The following is a 13,003-nucleotide window of genomic DNA, read 5'->3' as shown; positions in this document are numbered from 1 at the left end:
GCAGTAATGAGGAGCGACGGAGGGAGATGGGGGTGTGTTGTGTTCAAGTGTACCTCGGAGAAAACTAACTTTTTTTTAAACTCTGCTAAATTTGCCACCGCAACAACAGTACAGTAGGACACAGCATGTAACAAATAGTGTATAAAACCCGCAGTTTGAGAAAACGCATGACTGTCTGATCATCTCATTGCGACAATTTGCGAGGGAACGGTGCATATTCAGTGTGAATCCCTCACTGAATGTACTGTGGGGTATACGTTCAGTGAACGGATCACTCACTGAGCCCAATTTGCCGAGTAGACCAGTTAAATAGCATACCATAGGACAGGACACTTAAAACATCATGATTTATAATATAGTTATATATAGTTTTATATTTACAAATGTGTTTGTCAAAGCAACACAGTCACAACACTCTCGTCTCCCGGTCCTGGAAGTTGTGCACTGAACTGAAACTTGAACCGTTCAGCCGTATATCAGTTCAGGAGTCGCAGGCTCCTCCTGCCAAGCACTGAATGATTCGGTGATTCAGTGAACGAATCTTTTGAACGAATCTTTCTAGTGAACTGATTCTAGTGATTCAGTACGTCTAAATGAACTGGCGTGCCCATCACTAGCGCGTACCATTTGTTCAAAACTTCCGGTCGAGTAGGCTACAGTGATTGGACGAAAATGCGGAAGAGGCGGTCACTATGGGGGACGTTCTATTTTTTTCAACCGACTCGAAATAATGACGTAATGGTGATAAAAGTATCAGCTATTTAAGTTCTCATAATAACACGACTCAGTCATGCAGGGAACATGTAATAATTATTAATTAAATCCTCAAAGGGAAACTGCAGTATTGCAGCAGCAATTCACAAACACTCTTAGCTTACAGTAAGCTGACATGAGGTAGGTAAGAAAACAGTCTATTTAAAAAATATATAGACCACATACAAAATACAGGTTTAGGTTAAATAAAAAGAAAAGAAAAAAATACGATGAGAGCTCACAGTGCAAATTAAGGTTTAATGTGCAAATTCCCTCAGAAGGTAAGCCTCTCCTTGCACAGATGGGAGTCATTGTACAGCATTACTGCAGAGAGTAGGAATGACTTTCTGCTGCAGTCCTTACTACAGCCGCGTGAAGAAGCCTCCAGTTGAAAACACTCTGCTGTCTGGTGATGATTAGTAGACCATGCAGAGCTGGCCTTCATCAGCTTAGTCAGTTTCTTAGAGTCACTGGCTCTGATGCTGCTGGCCAAACAGATGGCTGCAAAGGAAATTGCACTTGAAACAACAAACTAGTTAAAGATCTGAAACGTCTTTCTGGACACATTAAAGGACCTAAGCTTCCTCAAGACTCTACTCTGTTCCTTCCTGTAGACAGCCTCAGGTCTGTTGTCAAGGTGAACTCAGGTATTTGTAGCTCTCCACTACCTCCACCTCTTCTCCCAGGATGGAAATGGCTTGCTAATATTTCTATTATTTGCTAATGTATGAGTGAATGTGTGATGATTGTTTTGTGTGTTTGCTGGTTTTCTTGTGATACTGAATAAGTCATTTGTTCTCAGTTCACTCTTGCAAAACAGAGCTTGATCTTCATCTGCCTTCCCCAAAAAATAAAGATTAACACAACAGACACCGCAAAAACTTCATCATCACAATCTCAGTTTCAGTTTGTATGACTCCTACATGCCCTACCTTCTACACTGCTTTTCCTATCAGAGGGATGACAAGGATAATGTTCCACAGAGCATTTAACAACAGAACAAAGTTGAGAAATATAAAAATATATTTGACAAACTCAATACATAATATTTTTCAATACAAAACAAAGAGAAAATAGTCAGCCATCATTGTGAGTCAAAGAACCACGAACAGCATTGGTTTGCAGTTCGTTTGGAAAACCCATATCAAACAGTTGCCTGATAAATGGATTACTTCCATCATTCTGCCCAGAAACTTAAGAGCAAAGTGAATGTTTTATGACATCAACTTATGTATACCATCATTATTATTATTATTGTTAAGGTATTATTGACATTATTTTTTCTCCAACTGCCATCTGTTAAGATAAAGAAAGTAGGTCATAGTGTGTTGTATTTACTATATATTAATATAAAATCTGTAAACATGTACACACGTTGATATCTGTATTCATTATTTACAGGAGGGGTGCCACAATTTATTTATTTAGTGCTCCAACCCTCGACCCCACTGATGTAGCAGACTCCATATTGGAGAGAACCTGTTCTAGGATCTCATCGATTACATTACACTCATAATTGACTTGGCACAGGTCCAGCGCAGGCACGAAGGAGACGAGAAGGCGGCCGATGTTGTGCCGAAGCTCAATCAAACTGAGGGGAGGAGAGACACACAGAGCGAAAAATCATATTTACATCATTATTCTGCAGGGTTGCTGCTTTCATACATGGCTTTGTCAGATAGTGATGATTCAAACATGAAAAGCAATTTTCCAACAATCCAACCTTCCCGATGCGTCTGAGCTTGAATGTGTGCCAGAGGCCGCCGTCCCTCCTGCCGCCGCTCGATCCGACTGTACAGAAGAATCAGCGGCTCTGTGTGGAGTTGTGCTTCCCTCTTCTCTCTGCTGCTGCAGGCTCATCCTGAGCTCTTCACACTGGGATGCCAGGTTTGCCCTTTCCTCCTCCACACTGGTCAACTGGTGGCGTTGCACACAGCGAATCCCAGAAGGAAAGAACATAAACATCAATAAAACAAAAAGTATAAACGTTCACAAAAATCCACATGGTGTAGCTAACAAAGTTTATATACAGAGAGGGCAAATGATGCAAAAGACAATGGCAATATATAACCATACAACCTTTCATCACTCTTTAATAGCTACTTTCTTTTACCTAAAGTGCTCAGACAGATGTTTGGAATTGTCGGGTATAAATGTCTTGTCCATATATGTTTGATTTATCATAATCAGTGTGAGGTTGTCGAGAGGAAGCAGACTCTGAGGCAGGTGTAACAAACAATCTCTTTGTGTTTTAGGAAATAATTGAGCCTTTTCCAGTAATTCAAAGCACACATTTGTGTATCTTAGTCTATTTGTGGGATTTGTTGACAATCAGACATATGCAGAGTATCGTCAGTCTTGTACTTTAAATACAGCTGGAACACTGACCTGTGAGCGCAGTTCATCCCTCTCCTTGTTTCTTTGATCCAGTTCCCGCAGCAGACCGTCCACCTGAAGTGCAATCTCATCAGTGTCCTCACCTTGGGCAGCACTGGGCCTGGTCTCAGTGGCTGCCAGTAAAGCCTCTTTGTCCTTAATCAATTCATCGACTTTCTGTTTGGCCTTCTCAAACAGACTCTTGTAGTCCTTCTCTCCCTGCGTTTCCTCCGTCTGGCTGGCCTGGTGAGAACACTCCTTCTTTACATTGATCTGCGACAGCTCCTGCAGTCTGCTCTGCATGTCTTGCAGTTGGCAGCGAAGCTCATGGACCTGCTCTTTGAAGCTGTCTCTCTCCTGGGCTGTAGCCTGCATGAGCTCTACGAGCTGGTCTTGCTGTTCCTGAATGTCAGTCATACTGGGGTGGTGAAGTGGAGAGCCTCTCTTATCATCTGCACAGGAGGGTCCAGCATCGTCTTCCCCATCCAGATGACATGTCACTCCTTCCTGCAACGTCTGCTTTCCTTGATTCTCACCAGTGTCTCCACTGCTCTCTTGTTTAATGACTCTTTGCTCTGAACACATATTGATGTCCACACCTGAACTCTGTTCTTTACCACTCTGCCCTGCCCTCTCTTCCCCTTCAGTTTGACTTTGGTCCTCCTCTTCCTTCTTCACTCTGGGTACTTCTGTCTGAGTGGTGGTGGTGGCCACCGTTGTGGGGGGTGCTGGGCAGGGACTGGTTCCCACATCCACCAGCCCTGGAGAGACTGTTCCTGCAACATTCGCCTCCAAAGTGGCATCCAGAGCAGCATCTTCGCTGCGCTCCATCGGCATGCTGACGTCACTTTGCTCTTGCTCTGTCTTCACTTTAGTACAATCAAAGCCTGGCTTTTGTGGCTTAGGGGTACTGGCAGTCTCCAAGATGAAAATGTCATCATCAGTGTCATCATCACCATCATCAATAACAGGCACTGATGGGGAGCTCCGTGGGCTCACATCCACTGGTGTCGATGAATCCGAGATGCCCAAATGGAAGCCATTAACTTTGGGTCTTTTGGGTGTTTGCTGTGGAGTAGCAGGCTTTGTTCTTTTCCCCCTGGATTACACACAAATCGTAGTTAATATGCTACTTAAACAAAGTATAATTGATGCATTTAAGCTAAAAATCATACCTCAGGGGGCCTGTTGACAGTGAGTATACATGAGAAATAACTGGGATGTCACTGCTACTGGAGGGGCTGCAAGCTAGAGAGAAAGCAAACAGAAATTTTAGAATCTCTCAAACTTTCTTTTTCTCGGTCTCTCTCTCTCTCTCTTTCTTTCTCTCTCTCTCTCTCTCTCTCTCACACACACACACACACACACACACAGAAATAGCAATATTTCTTACCAGCTTGTGAAATGGTGGTGGATTTAGGACTTGCGGCATCCCCTTTTGGTGACTCAGTATTCAGCCTACTCCTTCGGGTAGTGGGGGTGGAGGGAGAACGGGCAGGCTGCTGAGAAGAACAACCAAAAGAAAAGATGATTCATATTTTTAACCCATAACCACCTTCTGCAACTGAATGTATTGAAACTCCCATTAACAATATTATCTTTAGCTTTAGTCATCACTCCCTTGGTGTCAAATGGAAAACATACGGTTTGACGCTGCATCCGTTTCAGGCTTTCTTGCTGCTGTTCAAGGTCCTGCTTTGTCCTGGCGAGCTCAGCCAAAAACTGCTCTTCCTTACGCTTTCGATCCTCCTCATCCTTGAAAAAAAAAAATCCCAAAAGAACTGTTACCCATGTGTTAACCTTTATGGAATCAGAAATCAATACTAGGAGTAACATTTTTTTGATAGATTGCTGAGCTTGTATAACAGTGTACATCAGTTTAACTGCTTTTCAGTATATTCGGCTCTCCGCCAGGTGACAGTGGAACTTAGGCTGTAAGTCAATCCTGTTCAAAGGCGTATTGCTATTTGTTTAAGTACCAGAGCACACCCGTGATGTGCACGCATTTATTTCCAAGGTTATGTAATCACTGTTAATACGGTGGAAAGTTTACACACATTAGTCAACAATAATTAAACATACAATCAAATGTAAGACTGACTTAGCCTGCCATTAAGCAATACACGCAAATGAACACATGTAGTTTGTGTTTTGAATGATTTCATTAAATTTCTCGTACCGAGCAATTCGAAATATCCCTTCAGTCTGGGCATCCCCAATCAATATTATTAGAAAAAAAATCTATTTTTTCCAAACTGCGAGGAGGTGTCACATGTACCATGAGTAGAAAATAGCAACAGCAGGTAGAAAAATGGCTGGTGATTTCGAGCAGACGCTGTCCGTACCTTTTGCCTCTTCGCCTCACGATTCTGTTTGTCTTTCTTTTCTCTGTAAACAATAAATCACAGAGGTAAGGTAAGGCAAGTCACGTCATTTAGAATTCTCTATTAACACATTAAGTCTAATTTTGGCACCTTAACACAACAATGTACAATTGTTATTGAGTACTGCAATGGGACTCACTGTAATTTGTAGGTCTTGCGGTATGAAGGTCGCATGTCATCATCAGAGTCCACAGGCTCCTGTTCCACCTGGCAGTTCCTGGGAGAGCAAATTACATGAAGACTGAAAACATTAGCAAACGTCCACTGAGTCTCAGCTGTGTTTGGGTACAACCATTTTTGAACAAATGCCTGGATATCAATAATCAATACACACTTTGCCTCTTATCCAAGAAGCTTCTAGAGTACTAACTACTAATTGGTTTGTGGTCACACCACTTCACTACTCAAACCTTCCCTTCTCCCCTAGTCACAGTATACTTTTGTAGCAGGATGCAGAGTTTTAGAAGACGAGCAGAAAAACACTGATCTATGTGTGTGTTTGTCACTCCTAATGGACTCCAGTCTGCAGTGTAGTTCATATACTTCACTGATAAACTCTGAAGTGTAGAGTAACATTAGGCTTAGATGGCACAACATTTAATGTCACCATGTGAAGACACGGGGTCGCAGGAGGTTAAAGTTAATACCCTAATATTAATTTGTGCATTACTCTGATCAACAAGAGGGCAAGACACCTGCTGAGTGTGAAGTCGATTGGATGAACGGTAGTCGGAAAATCGATGGACAGACATGCACAGACAGACAGACAGGCAGACAGACAGTCAGACAGTCAGACAGACAGACAGACAGACAGACAGACAGACAGACAGACTTCCATTTTAATTCGATGCTCTGCGTACCTGAACTGAGGGTCAGGGTTCCTGTGGCAGTACCATTTATCTGGCAGCTTGCTGACGTCGATCCCATCAGGGAGTTTGCGCCATTTCAAACACTCATCACACTGCACCCAGTTCTGATCCGGTCGCTTCCTGAGGACATATATAGAGACATGTATCAGAGAATGTAGACAGTATGATTAGAAAAATACACGTGTAGAATACATGTCTGTCACTGCAAAGGGTACTGACATAGCATCTTCCACTGGTATGCTGTTTGGATCCTCTGTGTCTCTCTTGTGGCGGATTTCCTTCCAGTAGTCCTCCAGTTTGACTGCCAAACTGCTCATAGTTTTCCTGTAACGGGAAATGAAGAACTTCTGCATTTCTGGCCCCATGTTGACCAATTATCCAGTAAAATGATAATAAAAATAGATTTTGTGTAAAAGAGTCAAACTGACATAAACCCATTTAGACCATAATCACACAAACGTGATCAAAGCTCGGAAGTGGCACTGGTGCCATTACCTGTACTTATCTGTCTCCATAAAGCTCTGTTTGTTGTGGGTTGGATCGAGAAAGTTACACTCTATGACCCCAATGACGCCAACACCTTTGTTATTGGCCTGCAGAAGGCAAAGATTCATAAGCATGGAAGATGAAAACATTTAGAAACCTGTGGAAATATGTGCATTAAACAAACAGAAAACAACAAAAACTCACCTTAAGCTGACAGCCCACACGTTCGTAGGCTTTGATGAGCCGATTCTTGTGATACATCATAACTCCATACTGGTCTTTGCTTTTGGTGTTATAACCGAAAGTGATAGGAACTCGTTGGCTCTGAAATAATATTTAAGGAAAGCCCAAGAACAGTCACATAAACACTTTCCACGCACATACAAAACATCCCCAATGAAACACATTAACACATAATTGAAACCAACGAGAATAATAAGGCATTTGAAAGGATACGAGGAAAATGGGCTTGTAGTGGTCCTTTGCGACGTAGGCCAGACTCTTAGTAATGAGCTGAGTTTTCACCTTTTGACCACGTATCATGACCTGCATCCGAGGCTTCAGGTAGAGAATGCTGCAATACGCCTACGACCATTAAAAACACAAGCATCAATTGAGTTACTCATAAACTCATAAATGGGAAGTGATATGAAAGTCAGTATCACAAAAACAGTGAATGAACTATATTGCCTTTTTCTCTTGCACACACGTGCAACTACAGCATACCCACAAGCAAATGGCTACAACTGAAAACAAGTGGTTCAGCTTAAATAATAATGCAAAAGGAAAAAAAAAAAAAGTCTATTTTGAGGCCATTTTTAGTTCGCACTGACCCCCTCCAGACATGTTTTATGATACACAAAAATAATCTGCTTGGAATAAGTTGTGCCTGGTATGGTTTTTCAACAAAAAAGCAAATTTACTTACTTACAAATTCTTAAAACCACACCTACTACTTTACTGAAAAATACAGAATGAGTGAATACCGAGGCGCTGGAAGTTGAGGTGTTCTTGGGGGACCTTTGATTAAGTTGAGTTTACGCAAAAGAAATCATGATGTGACGCGTTGAAACGCGTAACTACTTGCAAAAGAATGTGGTCTGGGACGTTCTAAAACCTGACTGTAGCTGAGACAGGGGAGTTTACACTGCTGCAACTTCACTGTGCAGCGTTTGAAAACGGGTTCGTCTTGTCGAGAATCTCTGCTTTAAACTGGCTTTTACTTTTTCCTGTTGCAAGTTGGAAAACCACCGGCAACATATCAGCAAACGCCATACTTGTTAATGAGTGACTGAGTGTGGATAAGGCATAAATTGCTCCTTACCCGCAGTGAGTAAACACTCTCAGGGATGTATGATGTGACTCCTGGATGTTGGGATGGGTCATTCATTGACTCGTAGACATCAGATGGAATTCGGATATCGTAACGGTCCGTCTCAAAATCAAACTCAGTTGTTCCAGTAGATGTGCTATGAAAAACAAAACAAACAGTACATGGGAATGGGCCTCTCTTACAATGAGTTATCTGCAGTCTCATCTCAAAACAGCCAAAAATGGTATGTGAGCATCTTTGTATGCGTGGACCACAGACGGACCGGCGGAGATTCCAGATGATGATCCGTGTGCCAGTTGGTGTCTGATGTGGCTCTGTGGACCAGGAGGAACTGATGGCATCAACCTCAACGAGCAGTTCTTCCTGTGTCTTGAAGGGGGAGTAGCTCAGAATGTCCTGCAGACTGGCTTTGTGCTCCCCTCTTACACTGAGTAAAGTTGAAGTTAAGGACAACTTGCAATGAAAAATAAGGATAACTGGAAAATATGACTGTTTAAAACAAAAAATGGATCAAATCATATTCCAGATTTCATTATGTATCAAAACTATCCAATTCAGCTGACAACACGATACTTTAATGCCAATAAAACAAAAAGATATTTACATCTCATTGCTTTACATGATTCAATGTGCCTTAATGCAGTAGGCAAAGGATATATTTGTTTGTTTCTCCCTGTTCCAAGCAGATAATAGGTACAATTATTTGCTGAGCACCAATCTCCTCCAGATAGGTCTGAGAGAGCATCCCAACACATGAGGAACTCTTTGACTTGGAGAAGACGATGGCATCTTTGCCCAGACGCATGGATCCAGACTTGAAACCGTTGCCATACATACCAATTGGCTCGATACCATTTACAGCAGTCTTGTCACTGTACCCAAAGCTTGAGGCGGAAAAATGCATACAAACTTGAGTGAGTATACGTATGAATCACATCATGGTTCATTCATAAATGCAGCATCATTTAAAACATTATTTTTTAAGGGGTTTAAGCAGTGGTCGTTGTGGTGTATGCCAGTACTGGCAGTGCAATGTGAACATCAAGTGAATCATTAAAATATACAACAAATAACAGAGTCTGAATCACAAATACTAAAATTAAAAATGACACTGGTTTTTCAGAAAAAGAAATTTACATGTTGCCAGTGAAGAAACATATTTTTCGATCATTTCCGCAAAAAATTCCAAGCAGCATTGTCTGTACCTGAGCATCTTATGCATCGTTTCATGGTCCAGTCCATTTCCATTATCCATAAAGCTCAGGCATTCTTGTCCGTTGACCACAGTCTTATCAATCCACAACTGCCTGGCGTTGACATCTGGATCAAAGGCATTATCTGTCAAAAGACAGTTAAATAAAAAAATCAGCCGATCAGTGTCAGAATAACTACTTAAAAATGACATGTTTGCACTCATTGAAGTTTGGGTCACCACCTTCATTCAAAGGAAAATAAATAAACCAGATTAATCAGTTTCATAAGAGGGAATTGGAATTATTTTCCGATACACAAAACTCTGTCTTCTGCTTCAAAGAACACACACAGACAATTTCTCGCTGATAAATGCGGACACTTATTTTAGAGCAAAATGCTTAGTAGAGAGTATATGATGAAGAAAACAATCAAACTAATGAATATAAGATCTTAAATGCTGAGATAAACCTTAACTCAGTGGCTGGCAATACTGACGTGAGGCATGTGGTTTAGTTATCAATGATGGCGAGACGCAAGGAGCAATTTACTTCTGGCTGGAGGGTGCAGGTCTGTCTGCATGTAACTGAAGGCTACGCCGTGAAGGAGCCCGAGCTGTTGGCTGCACTCCCAGGTGACTCTGGAGGCAATGGTTCATTGGGCAGATGAAGACCCAACAGGCAAGGGTCCTGACCAGAGAGTCACAGGGAGTCCTCAGAGGCAGTCAGAGTTGGGCTGACGATACGGCTTCTGTTGAGTCCTTGTGATTGGCAGCTGAATGACGAATAAAACTAATCTGGCAACGCAAACTTCCTTCATTAGGCTCGAGTAATTCCGTTGGCTGCATAAGACTTCACAAAGACTATGAATTCTGTTGTTACTTTGGTGAAAGTAATGCAAACATTGTGTAATCAGTAAAGCGTTACTTCACACAGACAGTAATATTATACACATTGAATAGAAGATCTATACAATAACCACCGTCAAGGTGGACACCCAAAGTCAGTGTCACCAGTTCAGTATCTGTCCCAGTGTGAAATATGGTCACAATCTTCAGAAGGCTTTTGCACAACATTATAGTATCACTGTGAAGTTGACCTTTTGGATGTAAAATGTCATCACTTCATTATTTGATCCTATGAGACATTTGTGTGAGATTTTGTCAAAATTTGTGAATGAATGCCTTAGTTATGGTCAGAAATGTGGTCTGTGAGGTCACAGTGTTCTTTGACCGCCAAATGAGATGACCCATGAGAATGACATGTGCATCCTTTTGTACTGACAACCTGAAAACATACTGCCCCCGACCACAGATGTTGGCAGAGCAGAGGCTGAATAAATGGTACATGCAGTAATCATGGGATCGTAATCATGTCATCCAATAGAGACATTAATGAAAATCAGGGAACAGGGAACATGTAGTAAAACAGAAACTTGAGTAAGACAGCCTGTTTGACTTGAATAAACCACAATGTGATGATGACTCACCTATGAGCTCAGCTATGGCACTGAAGGGCCAGGTGTGGCTGGTAGAATTTGTATGAAGGTACTTGGGACAAAGCTGCAGATGGAGCACATCAAGAATGACATCATTGTTAGTTCAAAGTGGCCTTATTTGCATACTTTATCTCAGTCTATTCAAATTCAGTTCCTTTAGTCCTCAGCGTGCCAAAAATAGATGCTGCACATCAACAATGTAAATGGTTGAGATTTAAAAATGAAACAAAAAGTTCATACTTACATCTCTATCTGTAATAATCTAGAATATGCTTAATTTGTCATTTCTGTGTTTTCTAATTTATCATATGGTGCTTTCGAACTACAACAAAATCATGAACATTGTATTTCATAACCATACCAATGTAAACATCAATATACTATGCATAATGTCTTCTTATTGTTGGGAGAAAGAGACTGGCGGCGGGATGAACGCCCCACAAAACGGACTGTGAACGCATCCCACGGACCAGCCCGTGCCCGACATAAAGTGAAATTTGTTCCCGTAAATGTAACAACAGCAGTGTGGCGTTAACACTTCAGTGAGCCCACCGTGCGACGAACAGTGGAAACAAACAGCAGAAAGTACAGAATATTTGATACAACATAAAGCTTAAATACTGCGCTGTAACGGCATTTGAACTTGGCAAATGTCTCTAAAAAAAACTGTTGGCACGAACGTTTAAAAACGTCCGTTTCTTAAATACAAACTACAAAAACAGCACAGTTAAACACGTCCACAGCCGGGTGTTATTATTTGATTCATTATTTTAAGTGGAGTAACAAGAGAGACATCAGTTTCGTTAACTAGAAAACCGGAAGTGAACCCTGGCCTCAACAAATCCCGTGGTTTGTAGTGATGTACTGGCCGACAGCGCTGCAAAGATCAATGATTTTACAGAGTCAGTGGTCGTTTTCTAGTCGCCCATTAACTCCACTAACGTTAACGTTCACTTGCTAGCTAGCGCAGTACGTTAAAGGAGCTCCGCAGAGTACGGACCTGCAACGTATCCCAAACAGCATTCATGCAAAATATATTTCACCTCACAGTCCACATGAGGAGAATTTATCTGTTTGTAACTGTTCACATCATGTCAAGGTTTAACTATCAAAACTGCCTGAACAAATGAGTAACTTCACTCACCGTACTAAACGGAACACCGCGGTCACTGTGTGCTGCCATTTTCCTGTAAATATGACAGCGCGAAGACGCACGTGAGGTCTCCTTCCAAGGTTGCCAGATTCGTTAAACAATAATAATAAATGATACAAATGAACTCGTAAAGAACAGCAACAGCACTGTGGTGCACTGTTAATACAGTTGCGTTGGAACGAAGACCTCCACGCAACCCAACGCTATCAAAAGACCCAAATAATAATTTGTTGTGTTGCAAGCATAGAGGTTTCTGTTCAATGAAAACACAGGTTTGCAAGAACACGGCAGCTCTTGTGTGTTCCCAGGTTAAGCAGGATGGATGGTGATGATGGTAACTCATATCTCCTCTGAGCAGAATGAACAGCTTAAACATCATCAACTGTGCAAGGGGGCACAAAATGAGTGTTAAGTGGTAACATAGTGAAAACAACGTAAAACTGAAACTGGTGGTATTCTCCACATTAGACATTTTTAGGAAAAACAACAAAACAGTGCTTTCCTAATAATCTGGCCAAAACAAAGGTGAAACCACTCAGGTGTCAATGCAAGGAACCAAGACTGTGGCTTATACATATTGATTGGATGTGTTTACATAACTATATTTAACTTTTTATGAAAATACTTTCAATATACTGTCATTTTTCATGTATTTAAAAGTAAGTGCAACTCATAGTAAACCAGCCCAAATCCTGTCCAGCCGCCCACGTCCATTTTAACCCACATAATGGAAACTGCGGAAAACTGTCTGATCTGGCAACACTACCTTCTTCTTCTTTTATTGTTAATGGCGGTTGGGAAACAGCTTTGAGGCGCATTACCGCCAACCTCTGACTGGACTGAGACTCAGAGCACTACTACATCAAATGACATCAATTGGTCTGTTTTCTAAAATAAAATCTAAAAACAGCTCTGTACCCTACATCACCTGAACTCTTCTGCAACATTTATCCAGCACGTA

General features: G+C 41.6%; 1 protein-coding gene across 2 annotated transcripts; it reads right to left on the bottom strand.

Annotated features, from left to right (window-relative positions):
- Nucleotides 1-992: 992 nt before the first annotated feature.
- Nucleotides 993-12,088, bottom strand: morc3a (MORC family CW-type zinc finger 3a). 2 transcript variants are annotated; one of them, XM_076747612.1, is made up of 19 exons: nt 12,034-12,088; nt 10,881-10,953; nt 9,407-9,539; nt 8,859-9,085; nt 8,464-8,632; nt 8,193-8,337; nt 7,325-7,453; nt 7,073-7,192; nt 6,878-6,975; nt 6,602-6,706; nt 6,374-6,502; nt 5,653-5,730; nt 5,475-5,517; nt 4,774-4,884; nt 4,523-4,631; nt 4,305-4,377; nt 3,142-4,228; nt 2,477-2,670; nt 993-2,344 (listed from the first exon to the last, which is right to left on the bottom strand). In XM_076747612.1, the coding sequence occupies exons 1-19, from the start codon at nt 12,070-12,072 to the stop codon at nt 2,170-2,172; spliced, it is 3,237 nt and encodes a 1,078-aa protein (XP_076603727.1). In that variant the 5' UTR covers nt 12,073-12,088; the 3' UTR covers nt 993-2,169. The 2 variants fall into 2 exon arrangements, with proteins under 2 accessions (XP_076603727.1, XP_076603728.1); XM_076747613.1 differs by having other exon boundaries at nt 4,523-4,628.
- Between the last annotated feature and the right edge of the window lie 915 nt (nt 12,089-13,003).

This window comes from Chaetodon auriga, chromosome 13, assembly GCF_051107435.1.
Source record: "Chaetodon auriga isolate fChaAug3 chromosome 13, fChaAug3.hap1, whole genome shotgun sequence".
In the NCBI taxonomy this organism is placed as follows: domain Eukaryota; kingdom Metazoa; phylum Chordata; class Actinopteri; order Chaetodontiformes; family Chaetodontidae; genus Chaetodon; species Chaetodon auriga.
The sequence above is the reverse complement of the archived record's forward strand: the minus strand, read 5'-3'. Positions and strand labels throughout refer to the sequence as shown.